Source organism: Pogona vitticeps, chromosome 15 (genome assembly GCF_051106095.1).
Source record: "Pogona vitticeps strain Pit_001003342236 chromosome 15, PviZW2.1, whole genome shotgun sequence".
NCBI lineage: Eukaryota > Metazoa > Chordata > Lepidosauria > Squamata > Agamidae > Pogona > Pogona vitticeps.
In genome coordinates, this window is record NC_135797.1 from 567,159 (window position 1) to 594,290 (window position 27,132).

The 27,132-nt window shown below is 41.9% G+C and overlaps 2 protein-coding genes across 9 annotated transcripts; both read right to left on the reverse strand.

The window, feature by feature from the left end:
- Positions 1–4,960: 4,960 nt before the first annotated feature.
- Positions 4,961–10,838, reverse strand: LOC110081503 (intelectin-like protein). 6 transcript variants are annotated; one of them, XM_020798233.3, is made up of 8 exons: positions 10,699–10,838; positions 9,502–9,566; positions 9,143–9,307; positions 8,287–8,534; positions 7,632–7,790; positions 6,362–6,482; positions 5,350–5,453; positions 4,961–5,229 (listed from the first exon to the last, which is right to left on the reverse strand). In XM_020798233.3, the coding sequence occupies exons 2-8, from the start codon at positions 9,560–9,562 to the stop codon at positions 5,077–5,079; spliced, it is 1,011 nt and encodes a 336-aa protein (XP_020653892.3). In that variant the 5' UTR covers positions 9,563–9,566; positions 10,699–10,838; the 3' UTR covers positions 4,961–5,076. The 6 variants fall into 6 exon arrangements, with proteins under 6 accessions (XP_020653892.3, XP_072840597.2, XP_072840598.2 ...); XM_072984496.2 differs by having other exon boundaries at positions 5,350–5,467; XM_072984497.2 differs by having other exon boundaries at positions 5,350–5,467; positions 9,502–9,644; positions 10,699–10,828.
- Positions 10,699–21,412, reverse strand: HJV (hemojuvelin BMP co-receptor). Of its 3 annotated transcripts, XM_020798142.3 has the most exons (5): positions 21,277–21,412; positions 20,943–21,045; positions 17,522–17,692; positions 16,081–16,583; positions 10,699–14,925 (listed from the first exon to the last, which is right to left on the reverse strand). In XM_020798142.3, exons 3-5 carry the CDS (start codon positions 17,613–17,615, stop codon positions 14,296–14,298), a joined length of 1,227 nt encoding a protein of 408 aa, XP_020653801.2. In that variant the 5' UTR covers positions 17,616–17,692; positions 20,943–21,045; positions 21,277–21,412; the 3' UTR covers positions 10,699–14,295. The 3 variants fall into 3 exon arrangements, with proteins under 3 accessions (XP_020653801.2, XP_020653800.2, XP_072840601.1); XM_020798141.3 differs by lacking the exon at positions 20,943–21,045; XM_072984500.2 differs by lacking the exons at positions 20,943–21,045; positions 21,277–21,412 and adding an exon at positions 20,080–20,803.
- Between the last annotated feature and the right edge of the window lie 5,720 nt (positions 21,413–27,132).

Here is a 27,132-nt window from a genome sequence, read left to right on the forward strand (position 1 = left end):
CCAGCATTTACAAACAGTCAGGTCAGCTGTGGGTTGAAATAAATGATTTTCACAAAGCCTATGAAGACGATACCCAAACCACACTTAGTTTTCAAAGAGCCAGTTCTAAACTTTACAGCCCTGAGTACTTTTGTCAAAAGCAAATGTTCACAATATGAGCTTGGCTTTTGAAATGAGTTACCTCCACCACTGGTGTTATTGTTACTGCTATTTAAAAAAACAAAACACCCTCCCCAAAAAACTTGTTCTTTTACTTTGTTGTGGTTGTCTCTGTATCTGAATGCAATTCATGCCACTCATTATTTTAGTAGGAAAGCACAGCATACATATCAAATGAAATACATATGGTGGTTGCAGCGCCTGCTGTGTTTGAGAGATAAAATCGCCCAGGTTGCTTTGTTGCCGTGCAAAAACCGCAGGCTGCTTCAGGAGGCCAGAGAGTTGGAGCGGTGTATTTTTCTCACTGCTATGCACCTTGGGGCTAGCATCACTATGAAACCTCAGGCAGGCCATTCTTAGCCACCTGTGGGCTTCTGCTGCTGCTTGAAATGGCCAGAGAGACAGATGACTTGGTCCCATCTCTGTTTGGCTTACAAAACTGCAGCCCCGGGGGATTTTTGCTAATAAAAGCAGAAGGTGCAACTGCAGTTCATTGCATGGGGGAAAATGAGTAAGTAAAGAAGATGTGGGTGTGTATTGCATAGCTTTCCAGCTTCCGCCAGATTCTTCCCAAACATCATTTTTCTCAATCCAGGGAGTCTTGAATTTCACCCATGGCCAAATATTAGCCCAGATGGTGTTTGCATCCTATGCATTTATAGCAGAAGATGGGAACATTCCTATTTGGGGGGGGGGGCTACAAAACCAAGCATCCGGGGTTTGGGGATGTCCCTTAATTTTCTGACCAACCCTATAAAAATAAAAGAAACGGAATGCAAGATTTCAAAGATTGACAGGGGAGACAGGGAGGAATAAAATTCCCTTTAGAGAGGCTGGAAAAACAAAAATTATTAAGGTGGCTGAGATACCTTAGATATTATCTTTCCTCCCAGCCCTGCAACATAGGAATTTGGATCATCTGGGCCAAAAACGTAAGCAAACCTGCAAATGACTAATTATTCTTTTATCCTGAGGCATTTCTAGTTGGGTTTTCAGATTTTGCATCATCTTCCTTGAGTGACTCCAACTTCCATCAGCCCCTGCTCCATTTCTCTGAAGGAAATTGTAGCCGCATTTTGTTCCTTTTAAGTCATTTTGCAAAGCCACCTTGGGCTTCTCTAATTAGGAGGCAGGCAGGAAGGCGAGGAAATAATTTACAAATTATTTATCTTTTGATTAAACGCCTGTTCTGTTTATCCTCCATTGAGCTCAAGGTGGCGCTCATGGCTCTCCTTTCCCCTGATGTTTATCTCAGCAGAGAGAAAAAAAGGTCGGCATGATTCCCTGAGGAATTATGGAGGTTGGAGTCGGGGAAGTACCTTCCCCCTCTTGTTATGGGTATTGTAGTCCACATGCGCAGCTCTACAGAGCCGAAAGTTAATCATCTGCCGTTCCGTTTCTTCCGAGGGAACGACGTTTCATTCCTCGTTGGCAGGAAACGCTATTTCAAGATTGTTTCTCGTTACATTAGAAGAGCGCCTTCTAATTAGACACTTTTTTTAATAATATAAAAAAAATCCAGCCACAAGTGAAAACTTGAAAGACAGAAGAGGCAGAAAAACCTTCCCTAAGCAGATGGCGGCTCCCCTGGCCGTGAAAAGATAAAAGAGGCGGGAGGAATCCTCTCTGTTGATTTTTACCTCAGCAAACTCTGTAGTGAAGAGGAGCGTGCTCGATGTAAACGTTTTAGATGAAGTGTTAACTCCCCTTTCCTCTCCACACACCACACAACCCTCACTTCATAACCTAACTGTGAAAAGCTTTTTTTTAAAAAAATAAAAATAAAAAAAACCCAAGGTTTTTGTGGGAGGGGGGGAGAAGGGGAAGGAAGGAAACGAAAGAACGAAGCCATTTTGGGTACAGCTGAACCTCGTTCCCCTGATAATTTTTGCCTCAGAAACTAGCAGAAGGACGAAGCCTCGTCGGTGAGGAAAATAGTCCACCCGCCCAAAATTAAATTCTGGGATATCCAGAAAGAGAAGGCTCACAAAAACACCCGCCGGGGGGCGGGGGAATGTGACAAAAGGCTTTCTTTTTAAAAAAATTCAGTTTTTCTGTCCTTTGGTCACTAGAGGAAAACAGCGAAAAAAGCCTTGTGGCCGTTTAAAGAAAACAGCCTTATTTTATTTGGCTTTAAGCCACCCTGGGCTCCTTCAGAAGCAGGAGTGCCTCTGAATTTATTTTATTTTTTTAAAAGGGGGAGCTGGAGCCTTCAAAAGATAATCCTTACAGCCTGTAGTAAGTCTTGGCACATTCTTGTACAGTATTTACAGGGCGAAGTAGAGAAAATTAGGTGATTAGGCCTTTCTCTTTTTTAACACAGACGTGCTTTACTGCTGCATACAGTATATATATAAGGTCAATATTTGCTATCTTTTGTTTCTGTTTTTCAGTTACTGCTTTACAAAGTACAGTATACTTTTCTAGCTTTCACTGATACATTTTTGACGGAAATGAATGAGGGCATGAACCCGAAACCTTTAAAAAACAAAATTAAGTCCAAAGGGGCAATTTCTACTCTTTTTCCTCAGTAACACCAAGCTATTTTTAATTCCATAGTTTAGTTAAAAAAATTAATACATGGCATTTTGTGATATTTTTCTGACACTTCCCCCCCCCCAAAAAAAGGAAATATATTGCAGGCAGGTTTGTGGTGTAAAAATCCTCAACTGTTTTTCCTTGTTCTGATTTATGACGTTTGCAACCTGAATTATGCATTGGTTTAGCATGGAAAGATTAGATTAAAAATGCAACTGTAATTAAAAATAATAATGAGGAAGAGCAATGCTACCTGGTAGAAAATTGTGAATTTGTGTTTTGGGACTACAACTCCCCAAATTCCCCAGGTAATGCTTCCTGGGGAATTCTGGGTGTTGTAGTCCAAAAACACAAACACATAATTCAGGGCACTGAGGATAGTGGCTGGGCCTGGTTGCCATGACAACCCTGGCAAAATAAGGAGAGAAGAGCGGACAGAGGAAAACCAATCTTAAGCAAATGACACTGGTTTGGACTACATCTCCCAGAATCCTATAGCCAATAGGAAAGCTGCCTAACACTGGTAGAGATATCAGTCATCCGAATGTAGTTTGGATGCTTTAAAACAGAAAAAGGACAGAGAGAAGAGTAAATAACCCTTTTGCAGAAATCACAAAATAGTGTTTGGGGTTTTAATTTGTTTATTTACTTATTTTCTTTTGTATTATGTTTTCCTCCTAGTTAGGGGCTCTCTCTTATCTAATGGAGAAAGTAACATTTTTGCCTGGAAGAAGGGGAGTTGGTTTAAGGTGATATTTTCTAAACCACAATGAGGGAATCGGCAGATAGGTATGTAATTTCTAAAAACCTAATAAGGAGATTTTGCTTCAGATCAGCAGCTTTTTTCTGTTTCACTACCGGTTCCCCCCATGCTGTAAATGTCGAGGGTTGGTTGTGGTTGAAGAGCAAGGTTGGAAAATATAATTCATCTGTAAAACATCAAGTATGTGTGTCTATCAACATTGCTAACACACACACCCCCCCCACACACACACCCCTCTGAAAACCTGTTTATACCTCAACCCACAACAACTCTTAAATCTACTGCTTTCTTAAGAAAACTAGACAAAACAACAACTGAAACTTTTTGGAAAGGGAGACTGAACCCATCCAGAGGCACAGCAGTTGCCAGGAAAAGAGCAACCCAAGGTTCTAGTCCTTGTGAATCCTTCATCCAAATAACAGTGACATGAAGTGAATGGATTTGGAAATGAATGTGTTGGATCTAGCCAAAAGCCTTTCTAATCCAGCCCCCTGTTACTATAGAATGGAACTTCCTTTCTGTCCTTCTACCTAAAAAACCCTGGAAAGGGTGGCCATAAGTCAAAATCAGCTTGATGTCACATAAGTATTTATTATTTTATGGAACACCTGCAAGCAAGAGATTAGCTGGGGTCTAAGTAGGCCTATTTAAGCAGAAAAACCTTTTCCTGTTGAGGAAACAGTTTAATCCTCTGGAAGAATGTGGGTCTGGTCTCTGGGTGCCTGTGTGAATTTTGTTTTATGGGTATACCATGTATATGGTACTTACAATGACAATAAGTTAAATTATTATTAGAAAATGTTTGTGAGCTAGTGATGTGCTGTCCACCAGCTATAGCTGCACCAGCCCAGAGCCTAGAAAAACATCCCTGTGCTATGTATGCCAAGGTATGTATGTCAAGGTGAGGCCTTGAAGAACAGAAACTCTCCCCGGAATGGCGGTAGCTGCTCTACCAGCTTCTGCTGCATTTTGCTCCTTGGCTGATACCAAAATACTGTATGTTTTATTTGTTTATTTATTATATTTTTATACTACGCCATCTAGTGGCTTTGCTATTGCTCTGGGCAGTTTCCAGCATAAAAGAAAACAGTCAAGCCCTACCCCGACCCCAGAATATAAAAAATATTGTTAAAAATATAAGAGAAAAAAACATTTTCACTTCCGACTTCATAATATATTACCTGGTTAGTTGTATTTTACATAGATTTTGGGCTCATTTACTGGGCTCCCACCCACCCCACAACTTCCAGAGCCTGATGGCCCTGAATTTGAAGCCATCCTGTTCCCAACCACCCTACCTTGGGCTTTGTGACTTCACAAGAACATGCCCAGTCTTCAGTTTTAGCCTTAAAATCTCAGGCATTGTGATGCCACTGAGCTGGCAGCCTTAAACCATTTAATGCTGCATAAATCTGCAGCCTAAAGTTTTAACGAGGCTGACATCTGATCAGACTAACAAGATTATCCCAGCAAGAAGTAAATGTCACTGACTCGGAAGGCTGATATTATTCACATTTTTATTGGCCTCATAAGCTTTGCAGAAACACTAGAAGCAAGAAATTTCCACCATTCTGGGATGCAGCTCTGATTTTTTTTGATTACTGCCCTTCCCACACTTATCGATAAAAGATGAGCATTGCAGATTCCAACAACTGTTTGGAAACACTCCAGCCGGTGTGTGTACCATAGCCATCCCACTCAAAGGCAGCATAATCGCCACACTGCCGGGGAGCGCCTTCTGGGATATAGCCTCCTCCTCCAACGCAGAACTAAAAAAGGGGAAATAGAGAGAGGCTAGGCACAAGAGCCAGGTCATCCATGCTACAGGACTAAATAAACAAGCAGGCTCCAAGTTGTTTTGCCTGCTGACCTTTGGTCTAGCTACTTACGGTTTCTGTGTTACAACCGGTGGCTTTAACCCCAGCACAGAGAGCCAAAGCAGCCTTCTCATGATTAAACACTCGGAACTGGATGAAGCCAGCAACAAATTCACCTGAGAAAACAAGGCTTTTTTTAAAAAAAAAAACATAAATAAAAATATATTTACACTAAGCAGTTGCAGTGGTTTGATGCTACGTTAACTGTCATGGCAGGAATCGTGGCCATGTTGGCGAGAAGCTTAAAATATTCAAAAGATTTATGCACCTAACGAGAGACAGGAGGAATTTTTTGAAAATATATTGAGAAGGTTGGATAAATTCAGGAAAGGTTCTGTGATATTAGCAGGTGATTTTAATGTGGTAATGGATTTGAAGAAAGACAAATCAAAGTTGTGAAATGGAGAAGGGAAAATTAAATGTACAATATTAAATAGATTAATAAATAAAACAGATTTGAAAGATTTATGGAGAGAATTAAAAGGTAATGAAAGAAGATTCTCCTTCCACTCACAGGTGCATAATACATATTCAAGAATAGATTATATATTTGTATCTAAAGACTTACTGCCTAGGGTAAATGATACAGGTATTGAAGTCATACAAATATCGGACCATGCCAGAGTGAATATGGAATTGATGTTTAAATGTGATTATAAGGAGGTAAACAGGTGGAAAATTGATACAAATATTTTTAGGCATCCAAACCTAATTGAAAAATTTCAAAAAGATTTAGAAGAGACATGGGAAATAAATGAGAAGGGAGGAGGTCAATTTAAGATAATCTGGAACATTATGAAGTCTATGGTAAGAGGGTATGCATATTCAAAAGATATTCAAAACATTTTATGTGTTATCAAATTGCAGTTATTTTAGCCAGCTTGCAAGTTGACAGTATTGCTGTCTGATTATTACAGATATCTGTAGTTTCTTGCGGTTCTCTAATAGAATTACTCAAGCTGACACCAGGTTTTTGTTAAATCCGTGGGACACTTAGACATGAGAAACACAGGAGCCAACTTACGTCTGGAATTTGGAGAGTAATAGAAGGATGTCTGCTGAGCATTACCAAAATCATATGTAACAGGTACAACTGGGCCATTGTTAGCTGGACAGGAGCCAATGCCATACGTCACTGGGTATTGCTGGAAATGAAATAGCAAGTGAAAAATAGTTTGTCTTGTCTAGCTTAAGCAGTCAGAGCAAATTAGGTGAAGCCTCAGTGGTGTGAGTCCTTACGTGTGCCTGAATTTGAATGCACACATATGGCTTAGGTAGATGGAATCCTGATTCCCCTGTCTAGAAGCAGTGGTGTCTCAACTGTCAAAAAAAGGTATAATTATGGAAAAACATTATAATTCAATGGAACTACAGTATACCTCGAGTGTAAAGGCTGTTTTTCTTTATCTAATTGTAGAGACATGCCTAATAAAGGACATAAGGTTGCTATGAAGAACATCGTCTGGGAAAAGAGGATCAGCATCCCATGTTGTGAGTCCCTGAGATGCTTAAGCGGCTATAAGCTATTCACCTTTACAGCTTCAATTTAGCTTGCTTTGTTTTCTGATTTGCCAGTGGAGGATTAAACCCAGCCTTTTACAGGAGAAACAACAGTGCTTTGTTGCACCTAAAGACTAACAAGTTTTATTTGACATAAAAGTTTAATGGAGTGCAGGTTGATACCTCTAATGAAGCAGATGACAATCCATGAGAGCTTAGTCTGAATAAAATGGTACTTAAGGTTTCTTAAGACTTTCTGTAGGTTTTGAGATACTGTAAATGCTTGTATAGAATCCTGCATGAATATATTGTCTAGTTTATTTTGCTGAGACTTGCATCTTTGGCTGGTGTTATTTAAAATTCAGCCAATGACAAGATATGGGCTGCTGTATTTCCCGCCAGAATAGATAAGTCCCAGTACTTACCCAACCAGGCTAAATACTTCCTAATGGGTATGTTCGGCTTCCCAGCTTCTGAGACATTCAACTGGATTCCATCTTTTTTGTATGAGGGCTCCTGACTAACTGCAGCCCTCAAAGTCAAATAGACAATGCACTTAGCATATTTTTAAATATATGTTTTTTCTTCACTCCCACACCTTGCATTTAGCATGCTTTGTTTCCCAATTGGTTGTTAGAAGGTAAACACACCTTAGTTTGCAAGTCTGATTGTCAAGGCATGGATCTCAGATGAAATCCCATTATAAGAGGTAAAAATTGATTAATTGAATATGCATTCCTCTTAACATCTAGTTTTACCATTACTATCTCAAATATTAACTATCTGGAAAATACCTGATAGAGCCTGAGAAGGTTCCCTCCTTCTACATTGAAGAAGCCGGTTTCAGTGTGATACCTCAAGATGGCAGCATCACGCCATTCCTTCATGGGGCTATTATTGGGAACATGCCATATGGCCATATCTTGCGCTTGAAGATCATAGTAGCCAGGATTCTGCAAAGAAAAAAATTCTGAGAAGTTGCATCTCTCTAAGTTACGAAGACCTTGAGCCCCACCTATTCATCCCACTGAAGTTCTCACAGAGCATGTGGGTATGAATTCTTGTAGGGAGCAGTGACTACAACCCCATCATCATGTCTGCCTGAGGCCCTTCGAAGTAGCTTTGGGTTTGTCTGAAGTAACTAATTTCTTAACATTTACAGGCTCGTGACGCTCTCAAACAGTGCATTGCACTCTTTGTGTCCTTCGATTTAGCTATCCAGCTGGTGAGCCTCTTTTTGAAACACTGCCCCCTAATCTATCTTCTGACTTATGTGTCGCTAAAATTGGACAACCTTAGAGATCCCCCCAGTCTTTGGTTAGCAAGTGTTGGTAAATGGTCATTTGGTGACTGAAATCTTAATTTGAGGAATGGGCTGGCAAACGAAGTAAAAAGGCCAGGGGAACCGCTCCATTTGCCTGTCAAGGTCTAGTGAGTCTACAGCCTCACCTTGTAGTCATCGCTGGTTGAGCCTACAGCTGTTCCAAAGGTGGAGTTTTTGGCCCAGTGACCTTCACCATTGGGGTAATTAGCATTGTTCCCCTGCTGGCTAGACCAACGATCTCCCAAGGTGCACTTTCCATAGATGTTGTTCTCATGGATGCTGGCCACCAGTGTCCATCCTCCTCCATGGGTAGTCATGTCACAGAAGGTTTGGTATATCTCACCATCTTCTGTGCTCAGGAAATACAATCCATCTGTTTAAAAACAAAACAACAACCCTAGGCTTTGAAAGTCATAAGTCTTGCTCTGTTGAGAAGGTTGACTTTGATTTCATTTGGGCAACAGGCTGAAGACTCAAATTAGACATTATGGGGAATGTGTGTTTCTTACAATTAACTCATTTTCAAATATCAAAAGTATCCATCTGGCATAGCACCGAGCTTTTCGGGATCTGCATATTGGTCACTGGCATGTAACTGCAAACTTAACTTGCACGTTTGATTCCCCAGAGATGCAAGTCTCAGCAAATCACACCACAAGAGGCAAACCAATCCTAGGGAAACGGCTTGCCATAAAGTCTAAGTTGAGTCTCTGCAAAACCCATTGACAAAAGCCCCCATTGACAAAACCAAATATAGAAGCTGCCATCTCTAGGACCCTAGATAGAGAACCACAATGATATGGAGCTATCCTTCTCCACATTATTCTAATTTCTGGAAGGGACTGTGATGGATCCCACTCCTTGTAAGAGTATTTCCACCCTAAGATTAATGTTTCCCTCATTGTCAGCAAAATGTGAATCAATACATTATTTTTATTGGTGAGTCTTTATCTAACAGATTCCTGTTGTAGCTCACCCCACCTGCAGCTCCTTCTAATGCTGTTTTGATTTCTTTGCAGCTTCGAGGCAAAGTCTGGAGGAGGTTCGGAGGCAGGCCTTGCTGGTTCTGAAGACAAGTAGCATCTTCCCATTTCACCATCAACTTCAGGATGTCCCGCTTCAGTGAGGTAACACAGCCATTGATATCTGTGCAGAGGGCAGTAATTATAAGGCTAGAGAGGAAGAACTGAGGATTTTATGAAAAAGAGGAAGAGTGAGAGCATTTACTGTATGTCCTGTGGCACGTAAGAATTCAATTGAAAATTAGTTTGTGGATTTCACCATTATATGATTGCTGTTATTGTTGTTGTGCATTGTAAACAACACACATCCACACTTACCACACCAGTGGCCTCTAGGAAACACAGCCACACAGAGGAGGACAACCACAAGCCCCTTCATTTTTCTGTGCAGAAAGATCAAAGATCTGTTTTGTAAGAATCCGTCTTGCCCGTAAGCAAGCAAGCCACCTCTTCTGTAACGCCTGTAACTCAGGACAGCAGACGGAAATAATCAGACTGCTCTAAGTAAAGTAATTCAATGTGGTTTTAGTGAAAATGAATTGATTTCAGCAGTGTAGATGCCAAAACTGGTTTAAATCGCCATAAATAAATCAATTTCCATTTAGTTCATGTGAATGTGGCCACTGGTTTGAATACAAAGAGACTTGAACCTGATTTTTAAAAAGTTTCAGCAGAAATCTATTCAAATCGTAAGTATGCCCACAGCCACAAACAAATAAGATCTATATGGACAGTTTGAATCTCCTGCTTCTCTTTTGAATGAAAATACTTTTAAAACTGATTGTGATGTTTTCTTGGTTTGAATTTTGAAACTGTTTATTGGTAACAGTAATTTGTTTTGGTGAAGGTTGGATCAATAACCAACAGTGCAGATATTTCTGGTGAGAGAGGAGTAACTGTGTTACAACAGAACAACATTGCACTTTAAAATGTGGTGTGTTTTATTTGGCATCTGCTTTCATAGACTCCAGACCACTTCATCAGATGTATGGAGAATAGCCCCAGTAGGTATAAATTTTTATAAAATCCATGAGGGGGACAGTACAAAATGTTTTTTAAAAAAGAGAAAAAGCAACATGTCCCAGAATGGAAATGGGCTTAAGTCTCTGTTAAGAGTCCTTTTTACAGTCAGTTGTGGAGAGCAAAACTAAGATTTCAGCTCTTGAATCTGACTCTTGAAAAGTCTGCTGCTCTACAGAGAATTTTTAAAAATTGTTTTCTAAGGTTTTGCTCCAGATACAAGGGCAGAATAGTCTGTAAATCCATTGAATGCATTTCCGGCAGAACTCAAAAATAAAACTATGCATGGCAGAAAACGGCAGACAGGGCACTGCAGAATAAATTTTGGGAATCCATATCTCATTTGTTTCTACTGGATCAGAAAGCTCACCTGATGGGCTATTGTGCTCTCCCTACAGAAAGAACAACTTCCAGTGTTTGGGAGTTGTTAGCCTAAATTTATACAGTACAGCATGGGTGGGGAGGGGGGAGAGGGAAATTTTTTTCCTAACTCACCTGCTCAAGCAACTCCGCTTCCTTGGAGTTTCCAAAGGCAGAATTCAGGGGCAGCAAAGTAAAGAGGAAGAAATGCCGAATCTTTTCTGGTTTTGGCTGTCTGCCTTTTTATTTCCCATCAACCCGACCTTGGTGCATGGATGGGGAAATCCAGAGAGAGGACAGGCATTGTGGACACAAAGGGCAAAAGGGCATCCAACAGAAACCTCCCAGTGAAATCCTGGAACACTTCGGACTATTTAGGATGTTACAAACTTCTTCTGCACTCTCAGTGTCTGCTTTCCATCATGGCTTGTGTCCATTATTGTTATTCTAGATGATGATTCCGTTCTTAGACTTTTAAAGCATGCTGTCTCATGGCACACAGTCCCTCTTGCAGTGGTGGTTGGTGTGACGTATGGGAGGCTTAACCCTTTTCTAAAGATGGACTTGTGTAAGGGTTTTTAAAAAAAATGTTTATAATAAGCTCTTTTTAAAACCTCTCAAAACAGGTTGTGGGCAAGTATTTCTGATTTCCATATATATAATGTACTTAGGAAGTGGTGTACTGTTACACACACACACACACACACACACACACACACACACACACACACACACACACACACACACACACACACACACACACACACACACTCTCTCTCTCTCTCTCTCTCTCTCTCTCTCTCTCTCTCTCTCTCTCTCTCTCTCTCTCTCTCTTAGGTTTCCATAACTAGGAAGGGACTTGCATCCTGGTGTCCAAATCCTTGGTCCAGTCTTTCCATCAGCTGTCAACAAGGCACTGCAACCAATTTTTATTTCTTTGCGACATCTAGCGGTAACACAGGAAACAGCTGCTGAATTGGGAGCCCGGGTTTTCAGGAGAGAGAGAGAGAAAAAGAGCTTTGCCCAAGAAGGAAGGAGTGCAGCTGGGCCCCTAGAAAAGCCAGTTGCAAATTAAAACCAATTCACTTATTTAATTTGGGCAATCAGTAGTCTCTGTGTAAAACTGCATACTGCTAGCTCTTATTGTTCTGGATATATTTTGGGGCAATCAGTGTTTCAGAAATATTTAGAAAATAAGCTTTTGTGGATTGTTACCTACTTCTTCAGCTGCAAGCACCTGATGAGGTAGACTAGAGTCCATGAAAGAATGTAGATCCTTCTTGATTCATCCTTGAGCAGTAAACAAGACAGCTAAAATGCATTTCTCCCCAACATCAGTCACTGCAAGACAACAAGATTTCTGTTGCGATAGTCCTGGAATTCATTCACACATTTCTCAAGTAGTTTTTGCACAAAATTAGAAAAAGGCCATAATGGTTGCCTTATTCCATAAACTAGTAGCATTCCGTGGGTTACTTGGGTCTTTGCAATCCGTCAGTCTGTCCTGTTGTACTTGGAGTGTGTGTGTGTGTGTCTGTGTCTGTGTCTGTGTTTCTGTGTGCTCACCAAAGAAGGACACTAGTTTTGTACAGAGACAGGAACATAAAGTATATTTGATGCCAAACATGGAAAGCCCAACAAAATACAATATTAAAAAGGCACCTTGGCTTTGTGTTAAAACCTCTTGCAAGAGTTAGAAGTTCCTTGAAGGGCTACGCTGCCGGGCTAAGACTTTAAGCTTAGATTCACATGTTTGGGGCTGCCCCTATCAAAAACATAGCACAAGAAGGGAAAAATTGTACAGGATGTTACTCAGGATGTGCTGGATTGGGCCCAAGCCGGGAAGAGGGAAGGTTTATGGGGAGACATCTGACTCCCACCCCGTCCAGCCTTGTGCTGAACCCCTAACACTCCTCTTTATACATATTTGGGTTTTGGAGTAGAAGAGGAGGGCCATCTAAGTTATTTTTAGTCTCACCTGTTGCAAACTAGCCAACTCATATGAGAAACAGATGACAGGAAATGAGGGCTTCAAAAATAGATGTATTTTAATGCCAAACGCTTGTGGATTAGCAAAGCCAACATACAGGCAATTCAGAGGCTGCTACTGCTAACAGCAGAGAAAGGGACTTCATAGGATTGGAGAGACGATAAAGGTTCTATAAACCACTTCTGTTGTGTTAATAAGTACACTCCTCTCACTTTCTGAAAATTACTTTTAGAAAGCAATTTGTTCCTGATTTTCACTGTAGTGTTTGCTATTACTGATTACAGTTAAGTAATTAACTGCTTCATTACTTTTTACTTCTAGTTACTTTTATTTTAAATAAAGCCCTTATTATTGATTAGAACATGGCATTAAACTTCCCAAAAATCCCCCCTAAATGCCTATAAAAATGCCAAATATGTCCTTTAAAGATAACCAGAAAACATTATTCATTCTACCAGTAAAATTGCTTTGTTCCCACTTTTTACAGTACATTTGAGATATAACATTGTTATGCCCTTGTTACTCTAAAAGAGTCTTATTTACATGTAGAGATGAGAGGCAACATGGTCTTCTCTCCCGTTTTGTTGTGCTTATAAACTTTTTATTACTTCCAAGTTCTCCTTTCAACCTTCTATGCTCTTTCATTTTCCGCATACAGAAATGTAGGAACTTTTTTCTGGAACTCACCCTATGCATCCGATAAGCTGGTTTTAACCATTTAGCATCCCCAAAAGTAAGACTGGGATTTTGCTTTGTAGTAGAGGACTACTTTCATAAGAAGTTTCACATTCTCAGAGAGAAGCTAAGCCCATTAAAAGGGTTTTCATAGAATCATAGAATAGAATTGAATTGGCCATTGAGTCCAACCCCATGCGTATTGTAGGAATCCAAATCAAAGCAGATCTGACAGGCGGTTATCCATTTTTTATTTGTGGATTGAGAGAATCAGAGCACTGAAATGCTTCCAGATTTTGCTGGTAGCATGCTATACACATGTACACACTCCAGACTCATTAGAAGTCTGGATTTCTAATTTTCTTGGCTTCCATTAGCACTAATCAGCAGTGGTTGATGACAGTTGATAATAGTAACCAATAATTCACAGTCTTTGTGGGAGATAATGACTACTACGTAGTAACCAATAAAGTGGCTAGCTTCTTTTAAAATTCTTCAACTTTAATATATTAAATATTTAACTTCTTAATTTATTATCCTTCATGGTTTTACAAGTCTTCAATAAGATATCAGTTGTTGCAAATTATACAGGTTTTGTACATTCAGAAGTTTTCTCCCAAATACTTTGAAAGCCCAGGGTGTCTGCTGTTGATTTAATCTCAGCCCATCCCTAAATTCCACTTATTCAGAGTTAACTGAGGTAATAATTACATAATACAGTTAACAGATCATTAAAAGTGGAGCTGTTTTAAGGGGGGAAATCTAGTTTGAATTTACCTCACTCCGCATGTTACTTTTGTTCTGTGATCGGTCTTTGGGAGGCAAAGACAACTTTCACTTCCCAGTCTGATTGCTTGGGCATGGAACTTGGAAGGAATGATGTGCATAGTGGAAAAACATTGTAACCACAAGAAATGTGCATTTTCCTTAACTTGCAGTCCGAAACCCGGCATCCTCTTATATTCAGATCTAGATCATGTATTTTCACAGTGCCCATGCCACCCTTCCAGCGAACTGAGCCTTGTCCACCATCATAGCACAAACTAACCACTAGTTCATAAGGACTTTTAAAAGTGCTGCTGCAAAATAGAAACAATAGGTATGAAGAGGAGGAGGAGAAAGATGGATGAGCTGCTGCTCCAGGAAGCAGCACCAGATTGGAAGAGGTGAAGTTTCTTTGCATCTGGGAGGAATACTTTGGCATCTTCCAAAGCGCCACGGGCTGCCAGCGTGAAATTGGCGTCACCTGAGGTCACCACGTCGAAGACACAGGACTGGAAGTAGATGTCCTCTACTGGCAATTTCTCCTTGCACAACCTCTGGGCCTTTTGGGCACTGATGGTGCCATCGCTGCAGGGGCACTCGCTGCGAGAGATGCGCTGGCTGAGGGGACAGCCTCCCACACACAGCTGGAGGTCCTGCTCCTCTGTGAAGGACTGGGCCACCTCCTCAGCCACTCTTATGGAGAAGGAAAGCTGCTTCCCTGCCTGGCGCACGGCGATGGTGGTGCCGATGTACGCGGCTTGGATCTCTACATGCTGCCCAGGCATGCGTTCATGGATGCTCAAGCTGTTTCCTCCAGGCCTCTCACCTCCGTTCACTGACCCATCCTCAAAAGCTGCTGGCACGTTGTCTACTTCTGCCTTGTAGACCTTCTGGTCAATGCACTCCCTCATGTTCTTGAAGATGATGGTAAGCTGAAAAGAAAAGAGAGGAGGAAGACTTGGGACCAGCCCTGTCTATAAGAGCATCTCTCCCATTATGAGCCTCCCCCAGTTTGAAGATACCCACGGGAGACTTTCTTCTTGGTATGGCCAACTTCATGGGCATGTCTGAGGCCAGTATGAGAAATGGCCTTCCTTATGGCTGCTCCTAGGCTGCGGAACTCCCTGCTGAGGGAAGTTAGGTAGGGTCCTACCCACTTGTCCTTCTCCTACAGCCAAATAGCTTTTCATTTCAGGAATCCTTTGGCAATTGATGGGCTGCCTGCTTGTAAAGGGACTTTTAACAGACCAGCACTGTCATTGTTCCTTTTCCTCTGAGGTGCTTTTAAATTGAGTTAAATTGAGTTGTTTGTTTTAATACAACTGACTGAATTGGGCTCTCTCCCCTAGAGTAAAATGTACTATTCTCAGACAAGAACTCCTCCTCTTCTTGGGCCAGATCCTTTTGTTTACTTTTCAGTTTTGAGGAAGACAGTAATCAGCCTATGAGCAAATGAGAGGCCTGTAAGGGAAACAGCTTCTTCAACTTTCCCAGGCTTCCCGAAGAGTAGGAAGAACCGAGACCCACACTATCCTCCCCTATTTTTTCATCTGCCTATCTCAAACCTTTCTTTTATAAAACAAACAAACAAACAAAAAACAATGAAGCTTAAAGTGGCTGGCAAGTGAAGTCCATAATAAAATACAAATGAAAAAGAAACTCTTAAAATGTAAAGGGGGGAATCAATTTAAGACACAACTTAAAAGCAAGAGGGAAATAAGTAAAAGGTCCATTCTGAAAGAGACTAGCATGTATCTGAAGTCTTCCCCGAATAATCAGGTGTTTGCCTGCCAGCAATATTACAACAGAGAGGGGACTGATGCCACAACTTATCTCTGCAGGGAGTTGTCCCGTTGAAGGCCCTCTGTCCTGATACCACCGATGTGCTTCCAGCTACAGTACTTTATCTCTCCAAATTAAAAGGAGCACCTTGGGGGAAAACACACTAGCCTTAGGCCAGAAATGATGATTAGAGAAACACTGAAAGACTGCTTCCCGTCACTTTTCTGCAGCATTAACATGCATTGAGCTCTAACTACAGGCTATCTCTAACCTCCGTTTCTATTCACTCAAGAAACAGCTTTTACCTTGGTGGTTGCTGTGGCATTTGATCCTTTTGCTACAGGATAACTTGTCGCCTGAGCAAACAAGTAGTTGTTGTCGAGGAGGGGCCAGGAACCCTCTACCCGGCATGTATGGAATTCATCACGGAAAGTCCGCACGTGAGGGTCCCCAAATGTGCTACAGTGCTGATAGGTGGGGGGCCTGCCGTGCTTATAGGCAAAACTCTTCTCATAGTCACAGATGTCCAGGGAGGCGAAGGTCTGGCGGTTGGGTGCTGGCACAGGAGGCCGTGGCAGTGAGGTCGGACCCTCCTTGGAGCAGTTGTTTTGGATCATGAGGTCCTCGATGCCATGGACGGCAGAGTGGTACACCAAGTTTCCACGGCAGGTGCGGGCTGTCCTGCGGGTGCAGCGGGAGTAGGAGCGCAAGGCATTGCAGTAGGCCGCATTCTTGTTGGGACCACGCAAGTTAAGGGTGGAGGCCACGTACTCAGAGTTGCAGCGCAAGATCTTGCAGTTGGAAGATACTGGAAGATGGAAATCAACATGCATTCTCATTTTGAGTGTGTTGTTTGGCCAGCCTTGCAGCTTATCCTCCTCCGAAAATATGCTTGCAAAGAGCACAAATCTTTTTACCTCCAAGAGATACCATTTGGTTCCCCAATTCCCAGCCAGCTCTTTTCATTTCTAACTCTCAGAAGTTAAGAGCAGTATTTAGGGTAACAGTAGGTAAATTGTTACATCTTTGGCAACTTGTCCCCTCTTCTCTTTCCAAAGTAACCATAGGATAAATACCAAACATTTTTTCATGAGCTACCTGAGCCCTACGTATTTTAACAGAATGTCTCCTTCCTGATATTTATCCCTCTTATTTTGGATCAAAGTGTGACACAGAATTCCCACTCCCTGGAGTTTCCTTTCTAGGGTTAACCACCCAACTAGTCACTTTGTATCTTCTGTATAGAAAAAGTGTTCACATTTCACAAGAAATGGTTCAATTTGTTGAAATTTGGCTTTCTGTGATGTGCAGACCTATTTCTACTAACAAGCTGTGGTTTACCAACTAGCCGCTAACCACCAGCTGAACCTATGTCTTGTTGGCTTCTGAATTATGGTTTGTTTAAATCATAGCTTAAACCAGGAAGTCTGGTTTATCCCTGGAGTGTTTTCCTAGCTACCTATCCTAAACCAGCACTGACCAATACCAAAAGAAGAGCATTAAAGCTAACTGAGGAAGAAAAGCTAGTTCATTCAACTTCTGTGCAATTCATGGCTTAAACAACAGACAATGCTGAATACATACCATCGCTTATTGTGATATGCAACCAGAGGCCACACCAGGCATGCACGCCATGACAACAATTAATAAATATAGATGATGCCACATTGCTCTCCAATTTTAAAACAGCTTTAAACAAAGACCACACAAGATTGAAGTCATGAAGCCATCCCCCCCTGGCCTTACCGTGTCTAAAGAACAGGAGAAGGAGGAGTGTTTTAATGAAGAATCCGGGTTTTATGGAGTGGCATGACCTCGTGGAGTAGGTGGCTTCCCCCATTCCAATCCATCCAGAGGTTATAAGACCTAGTCACCCAAACCTCTCCTCTACTCCCTGGATTTCACTGGTTCAGTTCTCTGGAGAAGAAAGAAATGCAAAAACACAAGGTCTATAATAAATCCTGTGGGCTACAAAATGTTGGTTTGTGTACTGTATGTGCCTCACAAACTTTCTAGACCATAACTCCAATTTCTCGAGTGTAATCTCACTCTTTTAGTCTCCAAAATCAAAAAGAAAGAAAAAAGAAAATTCAGCTTTGCAGCATGACGTTTGAATTGCATTTTTGGTAAGTTTTGACTGGCAGCCTATAAGTAGAAGCTGGAATTCCTAAGAATTGGCTTTAGTCTCAACCAAGAATCCCCACACACCCGTAAGCTGCTTTGGAAGCATGGTCAGTGACGGATTCTGGGAACTGTGGATCAAACCCAGAACTTTCCCAGGTTCCGGCAGTGCTTTGTTGAACTAAGAGAAAGGCATATTTCAATGTCAGCATTTCTTCTTTAGAGAGAAAACTGAATATCTAAAGAAGAAGAGAGAAAGTCTGCATAGTGACCCGGTGGAAATTTGCAAATTTCTCAGGCTGGCTGGTGTCATGTTTTTGCCAGCAGTGAAGCTTTCTGGCCTTCAGGAAGACAGGTGGGATGATTCTCAGCACCACTGCCGCCATTTTTCACACCTCCACAGTCACGCTAATGAGCTTGGTACAGGAGGACTGGCAGGGATCGGTTTCATGCCAGCAAAACACCTGTTCCTCTTGCAGTTGGTCACAGTAACATTTTTATTGATTGCTGGGCTAGAAGAGATGACCCTCCTCTTCTGCTTCACCCTGTTCATTTTGATCTTTCTCCCCCCCCACCCCAGGAAAAGTCAATAGGAATGTGTATTCCCAGTATCAATATGTTTTCCTTCCCATAACTGGATCTCTTTAAAAATTAGATGCCTGAGCAACTGGACTTGCAAATTACTTATCTGCCCATGATTTGATCACAGAATAAAGCTCGCTAAAGACAAGATATGGAGGTGATAAAATATAAATGCTATGAGAAAATGTATGTCTTTTACTACTTATGGGTGGCTGCACCACCAGCAGCAGAAAATGATAAAAATATTGGTTGTTGTGGGTCTTTCAGGCTCTTTGGCTGTGTTCTGAAGGTTGTCCTTCCGAACGTTTCGTCAGTCTCTGTGGCCGGCATCTTCAGAGGACAGCCGGCATCTTCAGAGTTCTGTCTTCTGAAGATGCCCATGGCCACAGAGACTGGCGAAACGTTAGGAAGAACAACCTTCAGAACACAGCCAAAGAGCCCGAAAAACCCACAACAACCATTAGATCCCGGCCATGAAAGCCTTCGTGGATAAAAATATTGTTTAGTTCAACCCAAAATGGGTGGGGGTGTTTGATAGTATTTTTGTCTTCTCTTTTGTCCTACAGACAGGCATTTTCTTCACACACACACCCTACATTTCTAACCCCCACTCTCAGGGGTTTTCTAGAGCCATAGGCTTCCCAACCAGGGTTGCGACAGCTTTATCCATGAAGTGTATCAGCTGTAGACCCCGATGAAACTTTGGTCCTGCCGCTTCTGCCTGGGCAGCTAATGATCAGCCGATTGATCCTTGCACAATAACATATGTTCTCACAGCAGTTGGCTGGAAGCTGATTTCCTTTCCCAAGAATGCACAGTAAAAGGCAGGTGTAGCTAAGCAATCCTTTTGGCAGGAATCATAAACCATCAGCGTGACAGTTCATGCAGTTCCCTGCCATATTATAGCACTTCTGCCATTTTCCCAATTTGCAATTGCTGGCATGTTTGTAATTAAGATGATGATTTCATTCATTTTATACCCTGTGCTTTCAAGACCTTAGGGTTGCCAGTGGGCTACATATAAAGAACACAACAGAAATTACAAATTACAAATGGCAAGCATCAGAATTAATATGTTAATACTGCTAAATTGCAATAAAAGCAGTATAAATAAGCAACACCAAGAGGAGAATAAAATACTTGTCCCCTCAAAACTTGATCATATAGGTAACTGGTTAGAGAAAAGCGAAAATAGGGTGGGAACACACAGATCTATGATGGACAAGAGTCCAATAAGCACTTGCCACCACTGCGAGGACCCTGTGGGGCCACGTCACTCAGGGGGTGTCACAAGCTGGTACCCCTGGCTCTGCTTTTGGATCCCTTGAAGGGTTAAACCCTCTTGTAAGATAAAATACAAACTGTTCATAATTACTCAGTTGCAGAGCTTCCAAATGAGTGAAGTTACATGTTATCAGCACCCTCACAATATCTATCCTGTTCACCACAGACGGCTCAGTGGGATTTTTCTCAAAAGGTTTTCCTAAGAACATCCCAGACCCACTGCTGTCCCAATAGCATCCTATGCATTTTTGCTACTGCATCATGTGATACAGACTGTGACTTGATCTAGGAAGTTGATTCTTAACTTCAATACTCACAACACGGCAACTCAGTAGTCCATGAGGTCTCTCAATGTATCCAGAGAATTTCTGGAGGGCTCACAGAGAATGGCTTTGTGTTTGCTACCCGCTTCATTTTTTTAACATGCACCACCAGAAGTGGCTGCTGCACAACACCCAACGGTAGGGCCAGTCCTGATCCACAGCTTATGTGCAAGCCACAACTGGGTGTTATACAGAAGCCCTTGCGGGATTTGGCGTAAAGCCCTGCCCTTCAGTGATTGACATAAACCTTTTATCTCCTGGAAACTGAGATCAGCTGATTTGCCCAAAGCCTTTGAGTAAATCAACTAAACCTCAAGGCTAGGAGGAGAATCATCACCCTGGGGGTGATGGTCTTAGCTCACCCTTTCCAATGCTCTCTTTCTGATAAGACTGTACCTTCCAAATCATCCTTTTAAATACTTTCTTTAAAGAAAACAATAGAGAAAAGAATTCAGAGAAAATAATGTATAGACAGAAAGATGCACAACACTTAGAAGTAACAAATTACAAGTAATGCAGTAACCTGTAATTTGGGGGTAGGGGTTAATGAAGACTGGGTATAACAAACTGAGATTTTAACGATAATGTACTGAGAGATAGCAAAGTTAGTCTATTGCGTGCGTAACAAAAATGTATTTTAAAATTTAAATTACCTTTTAAGTCATTTTGTGGCATTTTCAAATACATTTTCACCAGGGATTTTACAGGTTTATGCCATTTTTTTATGAAATCTAATTTTTTAAAAGTTATTAAAATAATGTGCAAAGCAATGCAATGAGTTGCTTTTTAAACACTACAACAAATAGCATCAATGAGTTACTTTTCAAATACTACAATAGGTAATGAGAATGAATTACTTCTTTAAAAGTAGCTTTCTCGACTCTCTGCCCTTCTAGTAGTCCTGCTTCTTCCTTAGGATATCCATTTAGAGCTACCTCTCCGTACATCTTTGGCCATTCCCTTTTGGTGGAGAGACAGATTTGAGATACCATAAAAATGATGATGCTTCTGAGCATATACTGAATGCTTAACCCTCCCTCACTGCAGATTGACCTTGCCCACTTACAATGACTATCCGTAGGAGATATAGCAAGTCCTTACCTCCCCCACTCCTCTGGTTTAAACCACACATTTGTGAATGCATTTCAGAAGCATATAAATAAAAATAACAAACTATTCTGGTTATCTCACCCTGGGCTAATTTCTCCTGTGGGAAGCTGTCGTCTTTGCTATCAGTTCCAGATGTCCCCCATTTTTCTGGTTTCTCTTGTGATATTGGGGGTGGGAAGGAAAAAAAGGCAGAGAGAGAGAGAGAGAGAGAGAGAGAGAGAGCACATGGCCAAGGGCTGGGAACCTGAAACAGCTGAGCACTGCAACCTGATCTGTCCCCCAAAAGGAAAGGCCCCCAAGCAGAGGCTTTAAAAATAGGTTGTAGTATTTTGGATCCCGAAAGGAGAATTTGGAGCGGGCAGAATGGCATATCCCAGAGGCAGTTAGTTTTATTTTAGTAACTGGCACCTTGTATCAGCGTGTGTGTCCGCACGCAGGGAGTTTTCTTTGATGGGGTGGGGTGCATCCTGCTTGTACAGCTGAGTGAGGGGCATGGTGCTTTGGGATCTCCCTGAGGGCAGTTACGGGTCTCATGTCACCCTACTTGTCCACCCTACGACTATGAACAACAGTCTAGGAAATGGCCCGACTTTTAATTGGGGTCTTGATCTATGCAGCCCCATATTGGCAACCTTGACTGGCAGCTACTGGCTCCTATCCAAGTTTTCTGTGCAGGATTGTGTCCTTCCAGCTCACCCTCTGAGACCTCCCCTAATCTCTGGGGGTCTCCATCCCAGCACCAAAAAAGCTGGTGGCCCATTGGTTGAGGGCAGGAAATATGGTGATGTGAGTTGTAATTTAACAAGGAATAACCTTGCTCCTTCTGCAATTGAGCAGGAATGGTTTAGTTGCTGATATCATTATAAAAACAAGCCTCACTAGCAGGCAGAAAAAGAGCCGTACAACAGTTTGGGCATGTGCTGCTGTCCCATGTGGCATTATGGATGTGGAGGTGATGGCAAGGCAGAGATGTCAGGGGAGTTTATTTTGTGTCCCTGGCTTGTAGCATTCAAATGCTTTCCCCTGTGACTTAAAAGGCAGTTATTCTAGTTACTGTGGAGTAAAGAGTTACATTTTAAAATGTGCATTGTTTAGCCCTATCCTGACCAACACAAGGACTTAGACTTTTAACTATAACTTTTTGCTTTTGCTGCCTTGATTATACCTTCCCACAAATGTGCAAGTAGTTCAGAACGAGTATAGTCATTATTCATATGTGGCCTCTGGACTGTATCAGCAGTTACAGGAACTGGGCACCACCTCACCTGTTACAGCTACAACCTAAACAATCCTGGGATTTGTACTTTGGTGAATGAATGGTGGAAAGTAGATGTAAGGCCCTGCACGAACTACAAGTCCCAGAATTCCAAGGGTAGAGCGATGACAATAGATGTTTATGCCAATTACCTCTGCCTGGTGTCTTAAGTCCAGTTGCTAATCCCAACTAAAGTAGCCCCAATGGAATCAATGGTGTTTCCCAAAGTGCGGACTGACCATGCAGCATTTGATTCAACAATTACTCTAACTGGGATTCGCAATTAAATGCAGCCTACTGTCAATAATATATAACACCAGAACAAAACAAAAGTATTTATTTCGGTATGGGATTTTGTGAATTATGTGTAATCAACTTCCTCTGCCTACCTACAACTGATTTGCTTTTGTATTCACAAAGTGCTACTCCTGTCCTCTGAAGATGCCGGCTGCAGAGACTGGCAAAACATTAGGAAGAACACGGCCAAAGAGCCCGAAAAACCCACAACAAACATGATTTTCTGCTTTTTGTTTGTTTGTTTGTTTGTTCCATATGCCAAAACAGACCAACATGGCTTTCTCTTTGAAAGTTGTCAATAATATAATGTTGTTTTGTGCATCTGGCTTCAATCTGTTTCCACCCCCTACAAATGCACATATGAAGTTGAATCCCAGAGATCGTACTCTGTGGATCTGAAGAAGTACTGTAGATTCCTCAAATAAGCCCTTTAAGACTTAGAAGTTGCACAAGGCTGTTGAATGCCCCCCCCAAAGACTCTGAAGCACTGTTTCTGACACACCCATTCTTGACCTGTCTAACATGGGACACAGCGTAGTCAGACACACCTCTCTTTGTTGGGCGAGGCAGCTTTCTGGGAGGGGAGAAGGCGGCCCCCCAATAAATAAATCAGTGGACAGAAGCACCTGTTCCTAAGCTGGCATCTGTGCCTGGTTGCCTGAGCTAAGGCCCAAGACTGTGTGTGTTTAAAACAGTCCGGGAAGGGCCGCGTGAGGGGGAGAGGGGCGTCTAAAAAAAGACCGGAGCAAAAGGGCGAGATTCCATCACATGTGGAAAGAGAGAGAGGTGGCTGCAAACTTGTATTTGGGAGAAACGGTGTGAAGTCATTTGAATGAGTTGATATGAGAACATTGTTGAGGGCCATCCTCTCATTTTTCATCTCTCTCTCTCTCTCTCTCTCTCTCTCTCTCTTGCTCCCTCCCAAGTTCATTATTTATGCCCCGTTCTTCTCTGAAATAACCTATGTCTGCTTCTTGATGCAAACCTTTTATCATCCCGAAATGGTGTGTCTATCTGCTGTTTTGTTTTTAAGAAAGGATGGATGGATGGATGGGAATGCTGTGTTTCTGCAAAGGCACACGAGCATTCACAAATGAGTTTTGTGCAGCCAAAGTTGGACGTGTCAAAGGAAGCAGTGGCCAAAGGTCCTCTTTTATCTGAAGGACTGCCAGAGCACCGTCCATTTTTGGAACTACCCTCTGCGCGAATGCCTGCCTGGCCCAAGTCCAGTTTTAAGATTTAAACAAAAAAAACTGCTTGCAACCTTCTTCTCCATGCCGCTTGGAGAGAGTGTTGATCTGCCTTTCCACATTCTGTACCCTTCCGGCACTGAGCTTTGCAAGGACTGGGCGCCTGTCTTTCTTTTCTTTTCTTTTCTTTTCTTTTATTGTTTTTGTGTGGCAACCAGCACTCAGGTTTTGTATTGTGGCTACTGCTGCTGAGTTGGTGCTGAGGCTAGAACTGAGAAACCATAAGGTCTCTGCTTGGCTGGTAATGTATTGAGCCCACCAGGGATCATCTTTCAGAGCCTCTTCTTGGAGACTGAAGGGACGAACTGAGGAAGGCTCACAAATGCCTCCCAGAGTTGTAGCGGCTGGGGAATTCTCCACCCCTGCTTTTCCTGCTTCGTGTGGGTGGCTTGGCTTCAATGAGCCTTGAGGTCTGCAAGTCTGTGAATCTCTGCCTGATGGTTCTTTGTCTGTTCTTTGCAAGCAACCTCACTTTAAACTGAAGTTTAGGATCCACTTATCATCAATCTTTTGCTCAAGTACGGCAAGAATAGGTTTTCCGAGCTTCATCCCAATTTGGATTTTGTCAATAAAGGAACACCGCAATGTGAGCTCTTTGCCAGCTGAGGTCAGCAGAGCTCCAGGAAAAGGTGTTGGAGAGACCTTAGGCTACGGATCTTAAAGGGTGGGTGCTGAGGATGATTTGGCTGTAGGAAGCACTGGGCCCCTCTGGAGAGAAGCTTCTGTTATCTCTGGCCTTTCTGTTTAAGACTCTCTGCCTGCCTCCTTGCTTGGCCACCTACTCCAGTCACTCCCTAGCCGTCTTATGGAAATCACCACCTGCCCTGTCCAGGTCGTCTCGTTGCTCTGTGCTAATCCATGTTCCGGTTCTGCTCCTCCTAAGGATGAGCGATGGAAAATGATGGCCCGAGAGCCGCCTATAAAAAACTAGGGAAGTGAGGGTGACGGACACTAAAGTCTGGAAGCATCCCCAATTATTGGTGTCTGCTTTATCACAACAACAGGTTTCCTTTTGCAGGTGGATAGGAGTGCGTGCACATCCTTAAGTGTGTCTTTTAACATCAGATATTTTTCATAATTGTTCTTTAAGAATTACGCACCCAGGCACACCTGGACAAGATTTCTGGCAGTTTTATGCTTTGTGGTTCCCTGGCTGATGAGACCGGCTGTTTGATGCCAGAAGCTAGCTTATTTTTGTGACTTTTTAGTGGTCTAGGAAGCCTATCAACCACCCTTGCCTTCCTTTTTTCTTTTTTCTCTTTTCCCTTCGTTTTTGTTACACCTCTTTCTCCTACCTCTTCAAAACGGAACTTGCCAGTTGCAGAATGAACAGTAGATGGCGCAGTGAGACCATATTTTATTTGTCTTTTTATCTCTAGGATTGAGGAAGTCCTTCTAGATAGACCAATTTGGCTTTTAGCTAATTTTAAGTTTTTTTTAAAAAAATTTTATCAGGATTCACAGGTTTCTGTTCATAATCCGGATGGAAATCACTTGAGATCATTTTTTTAGAGAAAATAAAACTAAAGCATATCCTTTTTCATACAAGCCTTTTAAGGTGTTGTGAGCTTTTTAATGGTTAAAGCGTCTGAAAGAATCTATTTTATGGCTTTATCTTTCTGTGACAAACTGGATTTAATTTGCTTCTCTGCAATGGAAATTATGTTGCCAAGATGTTTTCCAGAGTGTCACCCTCTAAGTCCTCTCCAGAGATTTCAAAAGAATGCAGTATTTTAAATGTCTGAAAAACAACACATGTGACCCATAATTGCAACCCTGTTTGTTTTCATAAACTATGAATGGCAAAGACTAAGAATCTCCACCATCTTTTTCTGATCCTTAGAAAACAAACATGTTTTCATTTTTTCAGATGGAGAATATATACGGGTAAAACAAATGTCAAAAAGGAAAATTAGAAACTACAATGTAAATCTGTTTAGCCTGCAATCAAAAGAAATGCCATAACGTTCAGGTCACCATAGTGCCAGCAGCATTTAAAATGTAACAAAGTTTATATGAAGAAAACCATTGGTATTGCAGTGAAGAAAAATCAGTCAAGAATCTCCAGACCAGCCTCAAAATTGAGTGAAATTTAGTAGAAATTATAGCTGAAATCAAAATCCCTTTTGAGCATTTATAGTAATTTTGTGGGGCCATTGTCCTGTTTATCCTTCTGTTAACTGTGTCTTGGGAATGCTGGAAGGTATGAAGCTCTCCTGCTTTGTTCAGTTAAGTCCATTCCCAACTTGTCTGGGCCTGCGAGACCCTGGCTTATTTACTGTACTGTCCTTTAAAGGCTTTTCTGCTGTTGAACTCTTCCACATCAACAGGATCTACTTCGTCTGATTGTCGTGAACATCAAGAGAATACATGGTACCTGGTGTTTTTTTAATTGTTTTCTCTTTTGGAAAGGGAGGGCAAGTTGGATTTTGCAAAACACAGCAAGAACCAAATGAAATATTTTGGTTTACGGAGCCATTCAGGATGTGGAATATGACCCCCCTGGGGAATCAAGAATGCTCTAAATCACCAGAAGCTCTGAGATTGGAGATTGTAAACTTGTTCCTATTGTGTTTTCACAACGATGCTGTGTCAGTGACATGTTTTTCTTCCCAAGTTGAGCAGCCACTGACCCTGGGAATCTGCAGTAAAAGCCAAATGGTCTTTTGGACTTCACCTGGTTAACAAAACAAAACCAAAAACACACACACACATTCCATTAATCTAGGAGATAAATTCTAGGGACAAAGAGACAAAAACATGAAGAACAAATATGAACAATTAATAAATGAAATGTAGCTGCTACAGAGTTTAACCCTCATTTAAAAAGAAATATTAAAATGCCTGCAGAAATCAGATGAAAAGAAATAACAGCTCTGTTCTTGGGCAGGAAGGGAACTTAAGTACAGAGTATTACCCCCTTGTGTATTGTCACCAAATGTGCACACAGAAGAGTCACAAGCATGGAGAAGGGTGGACAGGTTTGCATGAGATGAAATGGCCCTCCGTGTCTCTAGGTCCCAAGCCATGCTCAGCTTTCAAAGTTATACCCAGCATCTTGAAATGGACTCAGAAGTGAATTGGCAGCCAGTGCCGCTGATGCCATAAAGTGGTTGCCTGCGTCCAGGATTGCAT

What these genes read in the sequence shown, in the direction of transcription:
- LOC110081503 (XM_072984496.2), bottom strand. Translation starts at nt 9,562, where the DNA reads ATGAAGGGGCTTGTGGTTGTCCTCCTCTGTGTGGCTGTGTTTCCTAGA. An exon ending in CAACCAGCGATGACTACAAG is followed by an intron (nt 7,791 to 8,286) that starts GTGAGGCTGTAG and finishes TTTTCTTTGCAG; the next exon opens with AATCCTGGCTACTATGATCT. An exon ending in CCGGTTGTAACACAGAAACC is followed by an intron (nt 5,230 to 5,349) that starts GTAAGTAGCTAG and finishes CCCCTTTTTTAG; the next exon opens with TTCTGCGTTGGAGGAGGAGG.
- HJV (XM_020798141.3), bottom strand. Translation starts at nt 17,615, where the DNA reads ATGGGGGAAGCCACCTACTCCACGAGGTCATGCCACTCCATAAAACCC. An exon ending in TCTCCTGTTCTTTAGACACG is followed by an intron (nt 16,584 to 17,521) that starts GTAAGGCCAGGG and finishes TCCATCTTCCAG; the next exon opens with TATCTTCCAACTGCAAGATC. An exon ending in ATGCCACAGCAACCACCAAG is followed by an intron (nt 14,926 to 16,080) that starts GTAAAAGCTGTT and finishes TTTTCTTTTCAG; the next exon opens with CTTACCATCATCTTCAAGAA.